Source organism: Ranitomeya variabilis, chromosome 3 (genome assembly GCF_051348905.1).
Source record: "Ranitomeya variabilis isolate aRanVar5 chromosome 3, aRanVar5.hap1, whole genome shotgun sequence".
NCBI lineage: Eukaryota > Metazoa > Chordata > Amphibia > Anura > Dendrobatidae > Ranitomeya > Ranitomeya variabilis.
The window spans coordinates 639,109,685-639,130,315 of record NC_135234.1 but is presented as its reverse complement, the minus strand read 5'-3'; the positions used below and the strand labels follow the sequence as shown (position 1 = coordinate 639,130,315).

The 20,631-nt window shown below is 44.2% G+C and overlaps 1 protein-coding gene across 3 annotated transcripts in view; it reads left to right on the top strand.

Annotated features, from left to right (window-relative positions):
* STAT2 (signal transducer and activator of transcription 2) overlaps positions 1-20,631 on the top strand; it is a 150,455-nt gene that overhangs the window by 7,992 nt on the left and 121,832 nt on the right. The window contains exons 2-3 of one of the 3 annotated variants that reach the window (XM_077297604.1): positions 16,110-16,273; positions 19,045-19,189. In XM_077297604.1, the coding sequence (XP_077153719.1) occupies positions 16,143-16,273; positions 19,045-19,189 (276 nt within the window). In that variant the 5' untranslated portion in view covers positions 16,110-16,142. The remainder of the gene's footprint in view (positions 1-16,109; positions 16,274-19,044; positions 19,190-20,631) is intronic. The other 2 variants (XM_077297606.1, XM_077297605.1) reach the window with 2 other exon arrangements.

The window sequence follows — 20,631 nt, the reverse complement described above, 5'->3', positions numbered from 1 at the left end:
GAGATGACATACAGGTATATACCATATACAGGGGAGATGACATACAGGTATATACTATATACAGGGAGATGACCTACAGGTATATACTATATATAGGGGGACATGACATACAGGTATATACTATATACAGGGGAGATGACATACAGGTATATACCATATACAGGGGAGATGACATACAGGTATATACTATATACAGGGTGATGACATACAGGTATGTACTATATACAGGGGAGATGACATGCAGGTATATACTGAGGTGAAAATGTGAGGTGAAAATGAAGAGATGTGAGGGGAAAATAGTGGAGTGATGTGAAAATGACAGGTGTTAGGGGGGAAAATGAGAGTAGTGAGGGGGAAAATGAGAGGCGTGATGGGAAAATGAGAGAAGTGAGGTGCTATAATTAACCACAGTTAGATACTATGCCCGGGATCTTCAGCTAGTGTATATACTATGCACATATGTGCATGTCACTGCCAGGATTCCCCAACAACACCAGAACGGTATGCTGTCACCAGTTCCTAGTTAGATATAAGCCCGATCCATTAAAGAGAATCTGTCACCCCCTCAGGCGTTTGTAACTAAAAGAGCCACATTGTGCAGCACTAATGCTGCATTCTGACAAGGTGGCTCTTTTAGTTATGCTCTCTGCACACACTGAAATAAACGCTTATAAAATGTGCCCCCTCATACCGTGAAATCGTCCCTGGGGCGGGTCTTTCTCCCCCCTAATCAGACGCAGCACAGCCGTCACTCCGGGCCTGTGCGCGCCGGGCGTCGCTTCCTCTTGCTTCATCAGCGTCCCTGGTGCCTGGGCTGTAAGTTCGAAGGGCAGCGCAACTGTGCATGCCCGGAAAAAGATACTTACAGCGCAGGCACCGGGAACTCTAATGAAGCAAGAGGAGGCGGCACCCGGCGCGCACAGGCCCGGAGTGATGGCTGTGCTGCGTCTAATTAGGGGGGAAAGACCCGCCCCCCGGGACGATTTCACGGTATGAGGGGGCACATTTTATAAGCGTTCATTTCAGCGTGTGCAGGGAGCATAACTAAAAGAGCCACCTTTAGTGCTGCACAAGGTGGCTCTTTTAGTTACAAACGCTTGAGGGGGGGGTGACAGGTTCCCTTTAACAAGCGTATATCGGGTCAGAAACCAACTCCAGGTAGCGTATAAGTACTAGCCGGACTCACGGACATGGGTAATCAGGTTTCGAGATTAAAAGAGCAGCCCAAAATTAACTGATATTTTAATTGCTGAAAGGCGCACTAGATAATACACATATATACAGCGTAATATACAGATATTACAGCCAGAAGTACAGATAAAAGTACAGGTGCATCTTACAAAATTAGAATATCATCAAAAAGTTAATTTATTTCACTTTAATACAAAAAGTGAAACTCATATATTAGATAGTCATTACAAATAGAGTGATCTATTTCAAGTGTTTATTTCTGTTAATGTTGATGATTATGGCTTACAGCCAATGAAAACCCAAAAGTCATCATCTCAGTAAATTAGAATACTTTATAACACCAGCTTGAAAAAATGATTTTAACATCTGAAATGTTGGCCTACTGAAATGTATATTCAGTAAATGCACTCAATACTTGGTCGGGGCGCCTTTTGCATAATTTACTGCATCAATACGGCGTGGCATGGAGGCGATCAGCCTGTGGCACTGCTGAGGTGTTATGGAAGCCCAGGTTGCTTTGATAGCAGCCTTCAGCTCGTCTGTATTGTTGGGTCTGGTGTCTCTCATCTTCCGCTTGATAATACCCCATAGATTCTCTATGGGTTTAAGGTCAGATGAGTTTGCTGGCCAATCAAGCACAGTGATACTGTTATTTTCTACTTCGCCTCGTTGGGGGAACACAGACCATGGGTGTTATGCTGCTGCCACTAGGCGGCCACTGTGCCACCACTGTTAAAGCGGATGGCACAAGGAGGAGGACGGTTCCTCTCCACCTCCCTAACAAAGGGATCTTGGATTGAGGGTTACCCCTGCACCATCCACGCTGCAATACCTGACCTGCAGCAGAACAGTAAATTGCGCGCGCTTTCCTCGGCGCTGAAACCCAGTCATCCTCGGCGGCTCCATGCCGGGACGCGCACCGATGGTGAGTGGATCCAGTCGGCGGTGGGCCTCTGGAGCGGGATATTTGCTGACAGGGGCTTCCTTGTGAGCCCCATCTCCCTGAGGTAACGCGCCGACCGCATAAATTTAGTCCCCAGCTTCAGCCGATGTGTAGGTCCCTCTCCACCTATTAACGGGAAGGTGGATTGAGGGTGATCCCCCCCCCCCCCCCCCCCCCTTATCCTTGCACCGTCCAAGATCAGCAGCGGCAGCAAGGGGACTTTCAGCACCTGCCGCAACCAGCTGGGTTACCGGACACCCGGCAGCTTCTCCGGGTAAGTGCCGGGGCTAGAGGGCTCTGGACAGGCGCGATGCTGGCACAGGGGCTCACTCTGCCAGTGAGGGTGCATTTCTGGATCCCTTTTTCTATCAGCGTCGGCTGGCGCTCTGAAATTTAGCCCCCAGCTTCGACCGATGTGTAGGCCGCATCCCGGAAGCCGCAGCCGCACTATGGCGCTCTACGACGGCTCCGCCCACTTTTCTGGCGCTTCTCGCCCCGGACAGGAGCACTCGCCTTTCTCACCCCCCCCAACGCCCCCTCACTTCTCCCGCCGGCTGCAAAAATTTAGGCCCCCACTTGGGCCTATTCATGGAAGTCATGAGGCTCCGCCCACTAAATGAGGCTGTGGCTCCACCCCCAAACTGGCGCCTCTCGCTCTCTGTGAGACTTTACCGCCTCTGCAACTCCCGGTGGCCATCTTGGTCCACCCGGCCGGCTCACACAGGGGCGATGGTTTTGCATTAAAGGGGCACAACGACTTCACCTGAGCTCGATGATAAACGTATACAGGTCTTCCCTCGTTCCAGCCCAGTGGATATCCTTTTTAGGAATGACCCTGGATACCTCCGAGGGTTAGTGATTCTCGCTCAAGACAAGGTCCGAGCCCTTCAACAAGGAGCCCATGCACTTAGCCACTCATCCCGTCATTCTATCCGGTTTGCCATGAGGGCACTGGGGAAAAATGGTGGCAGCAAGAGAAGCGGTCTTTTTTCGTTCAGCTGCATCTCCATCCTCTGCAGCATGAACCCGTTCTAAAAAAGAAGAGATTGTCCAGCTTCACCAAATCCATAAAATAGTCATGAGCTTAGTCTCCAGAAACGCGTTGAGATTCTTACCTATCTGGTTCGTGCTGAAGTCTGTATCCTCTGTCTAAAGTTTGTGAATAAAGAAAACTCTTTTTTACGGATTCGGTGAAGCTGGACATTCTCTTCTTTTTTGGACTTTATACGCCTGGACACAGCGGGTCCATGCTCCCGAGGTTTGGTTTATGCATCACGGGTTAGCTTGCTTATATTTCTTCTTTCTATGAACCCGTTCTCCCTCAATCGCCGGTGCCGCTTGCACCTTGCTCTCAGGTGGTGGACATTGAGGTCTCTCTTCCAGGGGAAATCCTTTCTTCAGGTTTAATGGCTAGTGGTGACTACCGATTCCAGTCTCCTTGGCTGAGGAGTAGTCTTCGTCACCTCATGGCTCAGGGGCGCCGGTCAACTCAGGAGTCGAGCCTTCCGATTAATGTCCCGAAAATCCGAGCAATCAGGATAGCCCTGTAACAGTTCCATTATCTCCTGGAGGGTCCCCTCATCTGAATTCAATCAGACAAAGCCACTGCTGTCGCATGTATCAATCATTAAAGGGGATACCCCCTCCAGGAGTGGGTATGTGGAGAGTGGCTGTTGATCTGGTATTTTGCACCTGTGTTGCTAACATCTTGCTTTGTGGGCTGGCTGCACCCTGCAATGCATTTGTTCCAAGATCTGGGCAGGTAAGTGTTGCTGCCTTTTTTTTCTGCTGTTGAATATTGAATTTTTGTAGACCTTGAGTCTCTAGTGGCTTTGCTATTTAGTTTAGTTTAGGACTCCAAAGCATGGGGACCCTTGGCGTGGGTTACGAGCTTGCGTATTTTGGCCAAAGTATCAACCAATACCTCTCTATTTTTGTATATTTTTTGCTCTATATTTTTCGGGGTGCAGCCAAGCTCAAACACATTTGGTCTCGCATGAGGGGTGTTCGCACTGGGATGCATTGAGTGTGCTGGCCAGCCCGCCTAATCGAAAAGTAGGGGCGTGACTGATAGGCTATGAACCAGACACTATGCAATACCATGGTGTGAACAACGCCATATGTGGGCATTTATTGTGCCCTTGTATACTGAGCTGTCACCCCCTCCAGGAGTGGGTATGTGGAGAGTGGCTGTTGATCTGGTATTTTGCACCTGTGTTGCTAACATCTTGCTTTATGGGCTGGCTGCACCCTGCAGTGCATTTGTTCCAAAATCTGGGCAGGTAAGTGTTGCTGCCTTTTTTTTTTTTTTTTCTTTTTCTGCCGCAGCAGGGTGGGCATGCATGAGGTAGCCTATATTCTCCGATGGGCAGAGAGGAGCCACTCGATATTTTCTGCAGTCCATATCCCAGGTGTGGAAAAACTGGGCGGCAGTTTTTCCTAGCCATCAAAGTCTCGCCTTGGGACATTGGGAGGTCTTTCGACATACAGGTCCTTCTCAAAAAATTAGCATATAGTGTTAAATTTCATTATTTGCCATAATAGTCTTAGGCGAACTGAAGACCGCGCACACGAGGTAGATTTAAGGTGGTTTATTGAAGCCTACGCGTTTCAAGAGCTATCTTGCTCTCTTCTTCAGGGCATATCTGATATGATATGCCCTGAAGAAGAGAGCAAGATAGCTCTTGAAACGCGTAGGCTTCAATAAACCACCTTAAATCTACCTCGTGTGCGCGGTCTTCAGTTCGCCTAAGACTATTACCTCCAGCATCCCTTTGGATTCTTGTGGAGACCTGCTGCTACGATTATGCCTTCTTGGGAGTTGTGACCCAGTTTCACAACACCAATAGGTGAGCACATTCCCTACAAAGGACTGTATGTGTGTTTTTTAAACAGTGTGACACATTGGGGGCGCCTTGTTTTTTCTCTTTTTTCATTATTTTATCCTGGGCCTCCATAACATCTCAGCAGTGTCACAGGCTGATTGCCTCCATGCCACGCCACATTGAAGCAGTCATTTCTGCCAAAGGATTCCCGACCAAGTATTGAGTGCATAACTGAACATTATTATGTTATGTTTTTTTTGTTTGGTATTAAAAAACACTTTTATTTGATTGGTCGGGTGAAATATGCTAATTTATTGAGACAGGTTTTTTGGGTTATCAGGAGTTGTATGCCAAAATCATCAGTATTAAAACAATAAAAGACCTGACAAATTTCAGTTGGTGGATAATGAATCTATAGTATATGAAAGTTTAATTGTAATCATTACATTATGGTAAATAATGAAATTTAACACAATATGCTAATTTTTTGAGAAGGACCTGTATGTATTCATTTAAGGACTCCGGACGTAGATCTGATGGCTTCAAGATTGAATGCCACGGTAGTCCACTTCAGAGCTCGGGATCCCTAGACCATGAAGGTGCATGCACGGGTCTCTCTGTGGCTTCAGTTTCGTCTTCCGTACGTGTTTTTTTTTTTTTTTTTCCCCACTTTCTCTACTTCCGAGGGTCATCAGGAAGATCTAAGCAGAGTGGACTCCAGTAATCCTTCTTGCCCAGGTTTATCCACACTGGGCGTGATATGCAGATTTGGTGCAGATAGTCGCCGATGTCCCGTGGCGACTGCCAGATCATCCAAATCTGCTCTGCCAATGTCTGTTTTGTCATGAGGACTCAGGGGCCCTGTATTTAGCAGCTTGGCCGTTGAAGCCTCGAGCGATCTCAAGCTGGGTTCTCTCATCAGGAGTTTCCCACCATGATTAGCGTTGGGAAGCCTGCATAAGCTAGCATCTATCAACATACTTGATAACTTTTTACGCACGGTGCAGGCACCGCGAAAGTCCTTGTGTCTTCTCTGTTCCCTCCACTTTGGGAATTTCGCCAGACTGGTCTGGAATCAGGTTTGGCGCTCAGCTCTCTCTCTTGCGCAGGATTACTTGTTTTCTTTAAGTGAGCATTTTCTTTCAGGGAGTCTCCCATGTGGTATTCCCCTATAGTATGCCGTTAGAGGCCTGGGACCTTATATTGGTCCCGGGGTGCTCTTTAGCAGACGCCTTTCGAACCGTTGCACGATGTCTCTGAAAGTCGTCTTTTTTCTTATCGCAGTGCTGTCTATTAGACAAGTCTCAGAGCTAGCCACTCTGTCTGGTCGAGTTCCTTTCCTGTTTTTTTTCCCAGGACAAGATGGTCATCAAATTGTCTATGTTCTCTGTGTTCCAAGGTGGTCTTGTCTTTCCACCTTAACGAGGACTTTGTCCTTCTCTCTTTTTGTCCAGCAACGGTGGTGGAATGAGCTCTTCACACCCTGGACGTAGTAAGGGCTCTCAGAAGGTGCGTCTTGAAGACTTCGCCTTTCAGTAGGTCGGACACCCTATCCGTGCTTCCTGAGGGTCTCAGGCAGGGTTTAGCAGCTTCAGGGCCACAATACCAAATGGATTCACTTGGCTATTCAGAAGTCCTACTGCATCAAAGATATGCCTATCCCAGCTGGGATTAAGGCACACTCTACTCGGTCGATGGACGCCTGTTTGAGCCATTCGGCGTTGACTGAACAGGTCTGCAATGCTGCGACTTAGTACTGCCTAAGCTCTCAGACTTTTGCACATGCAGCCCTTCGCAGACGTATTCTGCAAGCGGCGGTAGCACAACTTTAGTCAGTTGGGACATGGGGGTCGATCTTTTATGTTGTTCCCCACCCATGGACTTGCTTTGGGAAGTCCCATTGTCTGTGTCTCCAAATGAGGCGAAGGAGAAATGGGGATTTTTGTGAGTACTCACCATAAAATCCTTTTCTCCGAGCCAATCATTGGGGGACACAGCACCCACCCTGTTAATCTTTTGGCTTGCGCTTGTTTAATTTGATGTGTTGTACTCTAATATGATGTTAATGATCTCCTACTGCTTTTGCACTGAACTGGTTCTCTGGGAGCCAGCAGGAGGGTGTATACTGCAGAGGAGGAGCTAACTCTTTTTGTTTCAACTTAGTGTCAGCCTCCTAGTGGCAGCAGCATAACACCCATGGTCTGTGTCCCCCAATAATTGGCTCGGAGAAAAGGATTTTACGGTGAGTCCTCACAAAAATCCCAATTTTAAACCAGGTAATACTTGGTCGGTGCTCCTTTTGCATCAATTACTGCATTAATCAAACACATTGATACTGTTATTTTTAAATCAGGTATCAGTACTTTTGCCAGTGTGGACAGGTGCCAAGTCCTGCTGGAGAATTAAATTTCCATCTCCAAAAAGCTTGTTGGCAGAGGGAAGCATGAAGTGCTCTAAAATTCCCTGGTAGAGGGCTGCGCTGACTATTGTCTTGATAAAACGCAGTGGACCTACACCAGATGACATGGCTCCCGAAACTATCATTGATTGATTGTGGATACTTCACACTAGACCTTGGAACTCAAGGTCCCAGAGAGCTTTTTGGAGATGGAAATTTAGTTCTCCAGCAGAACTTGGCACCTGTCCACACTGCCAAAAGTACCAATACCTGATTTAAAATAACAGTATCACTGTGCTTGATTGGCTAGCAAACTCGTCTGACCTTAACCCCATAGAGAATCTATGGGGTATTGTCAAGAGGAAGATGGAGACAGCAGCCCCAACAATGCAGGCAAGCTGAAGGCTGCTATCAAAGCAACCTGGGCTTCCATTACACCCCAGCAGTGCCACAGACTGTCGCCTCCATGCCACATTGCATTAATACAGTAATTGATTTAAAAGGTGCACCGACCAAGTATTGAGTGCATTTACTGAACATACATTTCAGTGGGCCAACATTTCGGATGTTCAAATCATTTTTTAAAGCTGTTGTTATAAAGTATTCTAATTTTTTTTAGATAATGAATTTTGGGTTTTCATTGGCTGTAAGCTATAATCAACATTAACAGAAATAAACACTTCAAATACATGACTCTATCTTAAATATGCGTTTCACTTTTTGTATTGAAGAACTGAAATAAACTAACTTTTTGATAATGTTCTAATTTTGTGTGATGCACCTGTAGGGTGCAGGTTGGGATTACAGTTAACTGTATGTGTCACTTTACCATTTCTTATCACTTGTGGATGAAGGGATGCTCTCGTATCCACAGGCACCTTCTTAGTTTCTGGTCCGCCTCCACATGTGACGTGGCTTCCATGGCACAACAAAGGCTAAAGGTGTGTGTAGCTAGCTTTTAACCCCTAGTTCGCCTCCTTCCATATTTGCCACCGCTCCTCTCGGTTGGACTGAATTCTCCTCCCTTGACCTCCTAGCTAAAATAATTCCCAATATCTAGGATGGGTCATAACTCCCTAGAGGGAGGTCCAAACGGGATGACTGATTTCTCAACGGGTTCATTGGGGCTGGACCGCTATGGAGAGTCCAAACTTGGGTTGGCTAATTGGTTCTGGAGAGCCAGTCTCGATAGCTCTGTATCTGGGACAGCTAGAGAAATATGAGACGCAGGGGTGCGTGCAAAGGGCTCTCAGGGTTCTGGTGGCATGTTGGACCTAACCCTGAGATGCACGGTACTCTCGTAGTTCATCTGTAGATTTCTGTGACGCTCGGTCTAGAGCTTTCCCTTGATGTGGGCCCCCTTGCACAAAAGACAGCAGGGGGTCCCATCTCTGCTCCTCCTTGCCTTCATTAACACGTGGCCTCTAATTCTCTGGCCAAATGGCGAAGTTCTGTTCTTTTGGGGATTTGTGTACTTATCCCAAGTGTAGGGGGGCCACTTCAGGGATGGAGGAAGCTCTCTGGACAATATATTGTGCCTGAATTAATAAATCCAAAATAGTTTCCCTCGTCCCTCACACACCCTCTTCTGTGGGTGTCTAAGGGATACTTCCGTCTTTCTGTCGGCAACTTCCGTCACGGATATTCATTCGCTGATTGGTCTCGCCAGCTGCCTGTCATGGCTGCCGCGACCAATCAGCGACGGGCACGGTCCGATTAGTCCCTCCCTACTCCCCTGCAGTCAGTGCTCGGCGCCCGCTCCATACTCCCCGCAGTCACGGCTCACACAGGGTTAATACCAGCGGTAACGGATCGCGTTATGCCGCGATTGACTCACTCTGTTACCGCCGCTATTAACCCTGTGTGACCAAGTTTTTACTATTGAGGCTGCCTATGCAGTCTCAATAGTAAAAACATCTAATGTTAAAAATAATTTAAAAAAAATAACAAATCATTATATACTCACCTTCCGCCGCCTTTCCGACGCTCCGGTGACCGGTCCATGCAAGCGGCAGGTTCCGGTGCTAAGTTTGGTGTGCGACAAGGACCTGCCATGACGTCACGGTCATGTGACCGCGACGTCATCACAGGCCCTGCGCGAGAAGGACCTGCCATGACGTCAGTCATGTGACCGCGACGTCATCACAGGCCCTGCGCGAGAAGGACCTGCCATGACGTCACGGTCATGTGACCACAACGTCATCACACCCACGGACCGGAAGCTGCCGCCTGAACCAAACACAGGCGACAGAACTACAAGGAGCCCCTCGGAAGGTGAGTATATGTTTATTTTTTATTTTTTAACCTGTGACATACGTGGCTGGGCAATATACTACGTGGCTGGGCAATATACTACGTGGCTCTGTGCTGTATAATATGTCGCTGTGCAATATACTACGTGGCTCTGTGCTGTATACTACACTGTTCCAAATTATTTTGCAAATTACATTTTTATCAGATTTTCCTAAATGGTCGGTGCAAATGACAGTCAGTCTAATAAAAGTCATCGCCCGTTAGATTATACATCGAATTTTATTGAAAAAAAACTCCCAATGATAACAGTATAATCTCCAAAATGAATAAAAACTCAAAATGCACTGTTCCAAATTATTATGCACAGTAGAATTTCTAAACATTTGATATGTTTTAAAGAACTGAAAATGCTCATTTGTGGAATTTGCAGCATTAGGAGGTCACATTCACTGAACAAAAAAGCTATTTAACTCCAAAACCTCCTAACAGGCCAAGTTACATGTTAACATAGGACCCCTTCTTTGATATCACCTTCACAATTCTTGCATCCATTGAACTTTTGAGTTTTTGGAGAGTTTCTGCTTGTATTTCTTTGCTTGAAGTTGGAATAGCCTCCCAGAGCTGCTGTTTTGATGTGAACGGCCTCCCACCCTCATAGATCTTTTGCTTGATGATCCTCTAAAGGTTCTCTATAGGGTTGAGGTCAGGGGAAGATGGTGGCCACACCATGAGTTTATCTCCTTTTATGCCCATAGCAGCCAATCAGGTATTCTTTGCAGCATGAGATGGGGCATTGTCAGCATGAAGATGATTTTGCTCCTGAAGGCACGTTTCTGCTTTTTAGACCATAGAAGAAAGTTGTCAGTCAGAAACTCTATATACTTTGCAGAGGTCATTTTCACACCTTCAGGAACCTTAAAGGGCCTTACCAGCTGTTTCCCATGATTCTGGCCCAAAACATGACTCCTACACCTCCTTGCTGACGTTGCAGCCTTGTTGGGACATGGTGGCCATCCACCAACCATCCACTACTCCATCCATCTGGACCATCCAGGGTTGCTCAACACTTATCAGTAAACAAGACTGTTTGGAAATTAGTCTTCATGTACAGGTCCTTCTCAAAAAATTAGCATATAGTGTTAAATTTCATTATTTACCATAATGTAATGATTACAATTAAACTTTCATATATTATAGATTCATTATCCACCAACTGAAATTTGTCAGGTCTTTTATTGTTTTAATACTGATGATTTTGGCATACAACTCCTGATAACCCAAAAAACCTGTCTCAATAAATTAGCATATCAAGAAAAGGTTCTCTAAACGACCTATTACCCTAATCTTCTGAATCAACTAATTAACTCTAAACACATGCAAAAGATACCTGAGGCTTTTAAAAACTCCCTGCCTGGTTCATTACTCAAAACCCCCATCATGGGTAAGACTAGCGACCTGACAGATGTCAAAAAGGCCATCATTGACACCCTCAAGCAAGAGGGTAAGACCCAGAAAGAAATTTCTCAACAAATAGGCTGTTCCCAGAGTGCTGTATCAAGGCACCTCAATGGTAAGTCTGTTGGAAGGAAACAATGTGGCAGAAAACCATGTACAACGAGAAGAGGTGACCGGACCCTGAGGAAGATTGTGGAGAAGGACCGATTCCAGACCTTGGGGAACCTGAGGAAGCAGTGGACTGAGTCTGGTGTGGAAACATCCAGAGCCACCGTGCACAGGCGTGTGCAGGAAATGGGCTACAGGTGCCGCATTCCCCAGGTAAAGCCACTTTTGAACCATAAACAGCGGCAGAAGCGCCTGACCTGGGCTACAGAGAAGCAGCACTGGACTGTTGCTAAGTGGTCCCAAGTACTTTTTTCTGATGAAAGCAAATTTTGCATGTCATTCGGAAATCAAGGTGCCAGAGTCTGGAGGAAGACTGGGGAGAAGGAAATGCATTTATTATAGGAAAAAATATTTATAAACCTGGGAATCTGAATTGACTAGTGAACATATATCCCCTTAAAAAATTAGATTTTATTATGAATATTTTAAAAATACACCACCCAGTGCTATTTAGGCACAATTCGGCCTAAAGGTAAAAAAGACCAAGGTCTAGCGCATACCCTGCAATGGCCTACTCTGTCACCTGCCTGGCTGTGGAGGTTGGCACCCTAATTACGATGTTTTGGCGCCCCCACTCAACGTGGACTACCCCTCACTGCCCTAGATCACCCTATGCTGCAGGTGTGAAAACAAAATACATAAGAACAGAGATGAAGAAAGCAAAAAAATGGTCAAAAAAACACACAAAAAAAACTCAATAGAAAAAAATTAGCAAAAGAACAGATGCAAAAGCAGGATATTAGATAAGACCTATATAGGCTCCGGCCCCTTTCATAAACCAATTTGCTAAACACCAATAATAGGCAATGGGTATGCTGTCAGATGTGCCACATAAAAATTTATAGCATCAATCACTACAGCCTATACCACATATACTCAAAATACTGCAGTTTGTCTAGCTATTATTAGCATAAATTATACCCATAAGGGATTAAAGCCTGCAGTTAATATTAAACACAACCCAAATAGATAACCAGGGCCAAGTATTTAAGGTATCTCAGTGGTGTAGGTAGAATTATATGTTATTTATCATGATATATTGCACTTCGCCTCATAGCCTTAGCATAGATAACTGCCTTAAAAATTGCAAATTATACCATATACATTTTCTTCTTCATGGACTATCAAGCCATAGATATACCAGCCCTAGGGGGTTGCCCCCATATATAAACAGGGCTAAACAGTCACAAAGATACTAGTGCAAAAGCCTAAAACAGGCAAGACTGTACAATTTTACAATGGTATAAGCAGGATGGCGTGTTACTTATCATGATACACTGTGCCTCGCCTCAACGCGTTTCCCCGTAGTTCGGTTCATCAGGAGGCCCGTCAGAGGGTTCTCAAAATGTTAGATGCCATAGATGAGTAGCACAGTCTTGCCTGTTTTAGGCTTTTGCACTAGTATCTTTGTGACTGTTTAGCCCTGTTTATATATGGGGGCAACCCCCTAGGGCTGGTATATCTATGGCTTGATAGTCCATGAAGAAGAAAATGTATATGGTATAATTTGCAATTTTTAAGGCAGTTATCTATGCTAAGGCTATGAGGCGAAGTGCAATATATCATGATAAATAACATATAATTCTACCTACACCACTGAGATACCTTAAATACTTGGCCCTGGTTATCTATTTGGGTTGTGTTTAATATTAACTGCAGGCTTTAATCCCTTATGGGTATAATTTATGCTAATAATAGCTAGACAAACTGCAGTATTTTGAGTATATGTGGTATAGGCTGTAGTGATTGATGCTATAAATTTTTATGTGGCACATCTGACAGCATACCCATTGCCTATTATTGGTGTTTAGCAAATTGGTTTATGAAAGGGGCCGGAGCCTATATAGGTCTTATCTAATATCCTGCTTTTGCATCTGTTCTTTTGCTAATTTTTTTCTATTGAGTTTTTTTTGTGTGTTTTTTTGACCATTTTTTTGCTTTCTTCATCTCTGTTCTTATGTATTTTGTTTTCACACCTGCAGCATAGGGTGATCTAGGGCAGTGAGGGGTAGTCCACGTTGAGTGGGGGCGCCAAAACATCGTAATTAGGGTGCCAACCTCCACAGCCAGGCAGGTGACAGAGTAGGCCATTGCAGGGTATGCGCTAGACCTTGGTCTTTTTTACCTTTAGGCCGAATTGTGCCTAAATAGCACTGGGTGGTGTATTTTTAAAATATTCATAATAAAATCTAATTTTTTAAGGGGATATATGTTCACTGGAGAAGGAAATGCCAAAATGCCTGAAGTCCAGTGTCAAGTACCCACAGTCAGTGATGGTGTGGGGTGCCATGTCAGCTGCTGGTGTTGGTCCACTGTGTTTCATCAAGGGCAGGGTCAATGCAGCTAGCTATCAGGAGATTTTGGAGCACTTCATGCTTCCATCGGCTGAAATGCTTTATGGAGATGAAGACTTCATTTTTCAGCACGACCTGGCACCTGCTCACAGTGCCAAAACCACTGGTAAATGGTTTACTGACCATGGTATTACTGTGCTCAATTGGCCTGCCAACTCTCCTGACCTGAACCCCATAGAGAATCTGTGGGATATTGTGAAGAGAAAGTTGAGAGACGCAAGACCCAACACTCTGGATGAGCTTAAGGCCGCTATTGAAGCATCCTGGGCCTCCATAACATCTCAGCAGTGTCACAGGCTGATTGCCTCCATGCCACGCCGCATTGAAGCAGTCATTTCTGCCAAAGGATTCCCGACCAAGTATTGAGTGCATAACTGAACATTATTATTTGATGGTTTTTTTGTTTGTTATTAAACACTTTTATTTGATTGGCCGGGTGAAATATGCTAATTTATTGAGACAGGTTTTTTGGGTTATCAGGAGTTGTATGCCAAAATCATCAGTATTAAAACAATAAAAGACCTGACAAATTTCAGTTGGTGGATAATGAATCTATAATATATGAAAGTTTAATTGTAATCATTACATTATGGTAAATAATGAAATTTAACACTATATGCTAATTTTTTGAGAAGGACCTGTATGTGTGGGCCCAATACAACCATTTCTGCTTGTAAACGGGTTTACCCCAACATATGGGGTATCGGCGTACTCAAGACAAATTGGACAATAACTTTTGGGGTCCAATTTCTCTGGTTACCCTTGGGAAAATAAAAATTTTGGGGGCTAAAAAATCCTTTTTTGTGGGGGGGAAAAATTATTTTTTATTTTCACGGCTCTGCGTTATAAACTGTAGTGAAACACTTGGGCGTTCAAAGATCTCACAATACACCTAGATAAGTTCCTGGGGGGGTCTAGTTTCCATTATGGGGTCACTTGTGGGGAGTTTCTACTGTTTAGGTACATCAGGGGCTCTGCAAACGCGACATGGCGTCCCATCTCAATTCCAGTCAATTTTGCATTGAAAAGTCAAATGGCGCTCCTTCCCTCGTGAGCTCTGCCATGCACCCAAACAGTGGTTTAACCCCACATATGGGGTATCGGCATACTCAGAACAAATTGTACAACAACTTTTCGAGTCCAATTTCTCCTGTCACCCTTGGTAAAATTTAACAAATTGGAGCTAAAGTAAATTTTTGGTGAAAAAAAGTTGAAATGTTCATTTTTTTTTTTTTTAAACATTCCAAACATTCCTGTGAAATACCTGTAGGGTTAAAGAACTTCTTGAATGTGGTTTTGAACACCTTGAGGGGTGCAGTTTTTAGAATGGTGTCGCACTTGGTTATTTTCTATCATATAGACCCCTCAAAGTGACTTCAGATGTGATGTAGTCCCTAAAAAAAAAAAAAAATGGTGTAAAAATGAGAAATTGCTGGTCAAATTTTAACCCTTATAACTTCCTAACAAAAAAAAATTTTGGTTCCAAAATTGTGCTGAAGACATGTGGGAAAGGTTACTTAAGTATTTTGTGTGACATAACTTTGTGATTTAAGGGCATAAAAATTCAAAGTTTGAAAATTGCGAAATTTACAAAATGTTCGCCAAATTTCCATTTTTTCACAAATAAACGCAGGCTTTATCAAAGACATTTTACCACTAACATGAAGTACAATATGTCACGAGAAAACAATGTCAGAATCACTGGGATCCGTTGAAGCGTTTCAGAGTTATAACCTCATAAAGGGACGGTGGTCAGAATAGTAAAAATTGGCCCGGTCATTAACGTGCAAACCACCCTTGGGGGTAAAGGGGTTAAGCGGTTTCTCGGCTTTTTTTTCTTGGAAAAAAAAAAAAACAGTGCAGAAAATACCTGTAAAGAAGGCACTCCTTAAAAAAAAAAAAACAACCTTTCGACAGTTGAAAAAGCACTCTGGAAACGACCAAAACACACCAGAGAAAAAGAGCGTTTCATTGAGTATTGAGTCTCCTCTTGTCCTTTCCCTACTAGTTTTTCACACTTTAAAGACCATCCATCACCAAGTTTTTGCCACTTAATCTGAGAACACTATTATGTAGAGACAGAGACCCTGATTCCAGCGATGTGTAACTTACTGGGCTGCTTTTTTTTTTTGTAGTTTTTATAAAGTGCCTTTTATCCGGAGATTATCACTAGAGGACTAGTAAACCTTCAGGCAGTCCTCCATATTCATCAGCTCTGTATAACCTCAGCCTCACCACTGACTGGCAGCTTTCTGTGTACACTGTGCGTAGTCAGAAAGCTGCTAATCGGTGGTGTGGGCAGAGATATACAGAGCTCAACATTCAGAGAGCTCCTAGATCTGCAGCAAACAGTCCAGTAAGTGACACATCGCTGGAATCTGGGTCTCTGCCCGTACATCATGCTGTTCCCAGATGGAGTAGCAAAAAAACAATTTGTTTTTATTATAAGTTAATATATTTACTTATTATTTAAGGGGAAAAAGTCACTTTTATTTATATGGCTTACGTTTTCCATATCTTAGTGCTGCCTACGAGTACAGTCTTCTGGTCACAACATGAGCCAATGGGAAGCGATCTTGAAGCTGAGTAGTGTATTCCTAGAGAAAGTCTTAGATGTCTACAATGTAGAAATTCTTCCGGTGTCGGTGCGGCAGTACCTGGCTATATGGATTGAATCACAAGACTGGTAAGAACCTCGTGCTGTAGACATTTAGGCCCCGATTCATCATTGCCTGTTTTTTGTCAAGTTTTGTTTGTTTGCTCGTTATGGTACCTAATTGATCATAGCGGCTGGGATTGTGTTTAGCTGCACTGGCACCATCACTTATCATTGCTAGTGTAAAGAGGTTGTCCAGGACGTAGGACACACATTGGTGGAGGCCGGCATCTCAACTCGTAAGGCTACGTTCACATTAGCGTTGCGTCAAGCGCAGCCGCGGCGACGCATGCGTCATGCGCCCCTATATTTAACATGGGGGGCGCATGGACATGCGTTGCACTTGCGTTTTGTGACGCATGCGTCACTGTGGTGCATGCGTCAGGGCGCAGAGGACGTTGCATGTTGCCGTTTTTTCTGCGCCAAAAACCATTCAAAAGTGGACGCATGCGTCACAAAAAGCTGCGTTGTTCATGCGTTTACATTTGCGTTGTTCGTTGCGTCGCCGACGCTGCACCGCACAACGCAAATGTGAACGTAGCCTTAGCTGTTTGTCCAACATTTGTTTCCAAACCACTGTAAGACCTATAGAGCTAAGACCCCACGACTCTGCACAATGTGACGGTCTTGTGTCCTTCATGTGTGTTCTCATCTTTCTGCAATAGGAGCAGAACCGCCGGCTAGGCTGCAATACACCTTAACAGGCTCCATTATGTTGCTGATTCCCATTGCAGGGGCTGATTAAAGAAGCCCCCTCTTCCTCGCTGCCTACTGGGGGCCATAATTACTGTGAGGTTTTTTGTTTTGTTTTGTTTTTTTGCTGAATTTTTTTTTTCCATTGGTAGCAGCATTTAGAGATATTTACAACTTGCTTTTTATTTTTGTAGTAGTTGTAGAAAATAGCAAGTCTGAGTTTCCAAAGGATAGAGGATGACTTTCTGATCACTGGAGGTCCAACTGCCATGCCAGACTGATCCTGAGAACCAAGGCTCTGCGGAGCCCCGTCTGTGTGGAGCAGAGGTCGATCATGCGCACTGCCTCTCCATTCGTCCTAATAGGAGCCCTGACCACTAGCTGAACGCTGCTCCCAAATCTTCCACACTCCCATTAAGAATAAATGGTGTCTCAGCCCATCGAGCACCCTTTCCCCTCACAGGCAGTGTACTTACAATTGCTCATTTTGCTTTTCTACCCAGATAATTCTTCTCTATATAGAAACAGGAAGTCTCTTGTCCCTGCAGAAATCATTCCCTTCTTCATCTCCTGACCCAGCTGCTCCGCTCTTCCATTCTGTGTACATTTCTAATAGTTTTGATGGTGATGAGGACTTGCTGTTATTTATTTTTTTATTTTTTCTACGCTTTTGTTCCTTTAATACGAAGAAATAATGCCTTTTCTTGTGAAATTATAAAACAGAGGTAAAAAAGCAGGAGACCCAGACTTGTGTGGTTGGTGTCACTTTTGAAGAACTGGAACTTTCCTGCTGATCACGTACGAGCAGAGGAAGTGTGGTATCAAAAACGAGACCGAAACTTCTTTAATAAGTTTCCAGCTTTTGAACCCTTTTTTAATAATCGTGTTGTTTTTATCCATGACATTGTATTTAGCAAGATTTGGCTTTGAAGGCCCCGTATATATTATAAGTAATGTCGACTGAAGCTGCTGATTTCTGTAGCACTGGGCGACCATCTAATGTGTATGGAGCTTTCCCAGAGTAAGGAAGTAGCCAGATACATGGAGGTGACAACCTTTTGTTTAGACCACGTTCACACCTCCAGTATTTGGTCAGTATTTTAAATCCATATTTGTAAGCCAAAACCAGCGACCATTAAACAACCGCCGGTAGGCTACTCTGAAGCAGATCAGCGGTCCTTTTATTAGTTTGTTTAGACCGGCCAAAAATACTTTCATGTGTGTGAATAGAGTTTCTTTTTCTCGGCAGCACATGTCCTGCTTACACAAGACAATGTGCTGCCAAGAACTATGATTTATAAGGAAGCTTAGAAATCTTTTCACCAGACACATGAGCATTCTTTGGGCGGTTGGCAGCCTGTTTAGACTGGCCGATTAGAAACTGAGCCTTCTCAGGAATGACTGATCCAGTCCAGGGTAAATTCACCCTAGCCCACCGCCAAAGGTGCCAGGCACCTGTATGAGGAACCTGGCAGAGAGAGCTGCTTGACCACCTATGTAAAGGGGTACATGAGCACCGTTACTCCCGTGTCTCCCATGTTGTTCTCTGTCACACAATGTCTCCCATGTTGTTCTGTCACACATTGTCTCCCATGTTGTTCTCTGTCACACAATGTCTCCCATGTTGTTCTCTGTCACACAATGTCTCCCATGTTGTTCTGTCACACATTGTCTCCCATGTTGTTCTCTGTCACACAATGTCTCCCATGTTGTTCTCTGTCACACAATGTCTCCCATGTTGTTTTTGTCACACAATGTCTCTCATGTTGTTCTCTGTCACACAACGTCTCTCATGTTGTTCTCTGTCACACAATGTCTCCCATGTTGTTCTCTGTCACACAGTGTCTCCCATGTTGTTCTCTGTCACACAATGTCTCCCATGTTGTTCTCTGTCACACAATGTCTCCCATGTTGTTCTCTGTCACACAATGTCTCCCATGTTGTTCTCTGTCACACAATGTCTCCCATGTTGTTCTCTGTCACACAATGTCTCCCATGTTGTTCTGTCACATAACTATTCTGCTAGTTTTACCTGCTTACATAGGAGTGTCCACGGTATTTCTGGCCGTGGGGACTTATTGTGCAATTCTTTTCATTGCATGTTACAGGAAGCTGGCAGCAAGGGATCTGTCATTAGCCACTGTCCTGTTCCAGAATCTTCTTGAAAACCTAGACATACAGTTCAGCCGGTTTACAGAGACTCATGAAGTGGTGCAAGCTAATGGAATACGCAATTTCAAGCTGAAATTACAGGTAGTATATTTCTTCCCCCATTTTGATTGTGTTTTTGGGACACCATCTGGAAATGAATATTACCGCAAACCTGCATGCAAGTCTTCATCAGATTCATGTTCTCTGTATATTTTCATATTGAACTACATATGTGGTAGCCGCCGCGCGACAGTCTGCGTTCACTGTGATGTTAATGGGGTTATCTGAGAGCCGCAGCAGCAGTCAGCTAGCCATTGTGGGTGCGGCTCACGAGATCTCTGGCAAGCAGCTGTTGTCCCTGCAAGTTGCTGCTAATTTTCAATGCAGTCTTCTCCAGCAGTCGAAATTCTACTTTTAAAGGGAACCTGTTATTCGATGCATGCTGCCTTATCCACGGGCAGATTGAATCATGTAGTAGCATTATTGCCACCAGGTAGCTTTCTCTGAAAGTCTCCACGTGAACCATCGCTGAAGACCAGACTAGTCCGGCAATGTTCGCATCCGACTCTTCCCATCCGGTATGATCCCCTGCTGGATCTTTGGGCTGTGTCCGTGATGAGTTTTTGATGAGGTTTTGCGATGTCAAAAACGCAGCATCTTACAGTTCCCACAAAGTGGATGGGATTTATAAAAAATCTCTTGCCCACTGTGCCTTTTTTTTTTTTTTTTTTTTATTTTAACTCCATCTAAACTGACCTGCGGTGCATGAATGAAATGTGCAACATGTTAATCTCAGCGTACCTGCAAGAGAAATTATGTGCAGATTTTTTTTCTCATAGATTTGTATTAAATGCGAGAATAATATTTAGAATTGTGAGTCCTCAGTGGTTGATACCTTTTAATGGCTAACTGAAAAGATGGTAACAAATTGCAAGCTTTCGAGACTACTCGGGTCTCTTCATCAGGCATAGACTAAAAGAAATTCTGGAGAATCACATATTTATGCACAACATATCACAGAAATAAAAAACCATGGATAAGACAGGTGACATGAAGCAGAATTACCATGATTGATAAACAGTTATGTCCATAAATATTGGACCAGTGCTTAGATAAGGAATGGTTTATTGTCCTCTGATTGGGGTCTGGTTCTGTTGTGATGACCTCACATGGTCTGAGGGGCAAATTCCTTAGTTGATGTAAAAAGACATAAATCCATGTGAAACATTCATTCCTGGACTAAGACTGTCAAAGGTCATCATCAGTTTATATTCCCACTCTTTTTTTTTCCATGGCAGAAACGCACATGACTTCATCAATAAAGTTGTCAAAGCCAAATACCAGGAAGAATCAATCTTTACTTAAAACATGATGATATACCAACGAGAGACAAAAAACCTGATAACGCATGTAACCTAATCTACTTAATAGGTGCAGAAAATCTGCAACATCAAAAGCTCATCGTGGGAACGTAGCCTAAAACTGTGTGCACACGTTGCAGATTTGGAGCGTATTTTTGTTGCAGATTTGCTAGCAAAACCTGA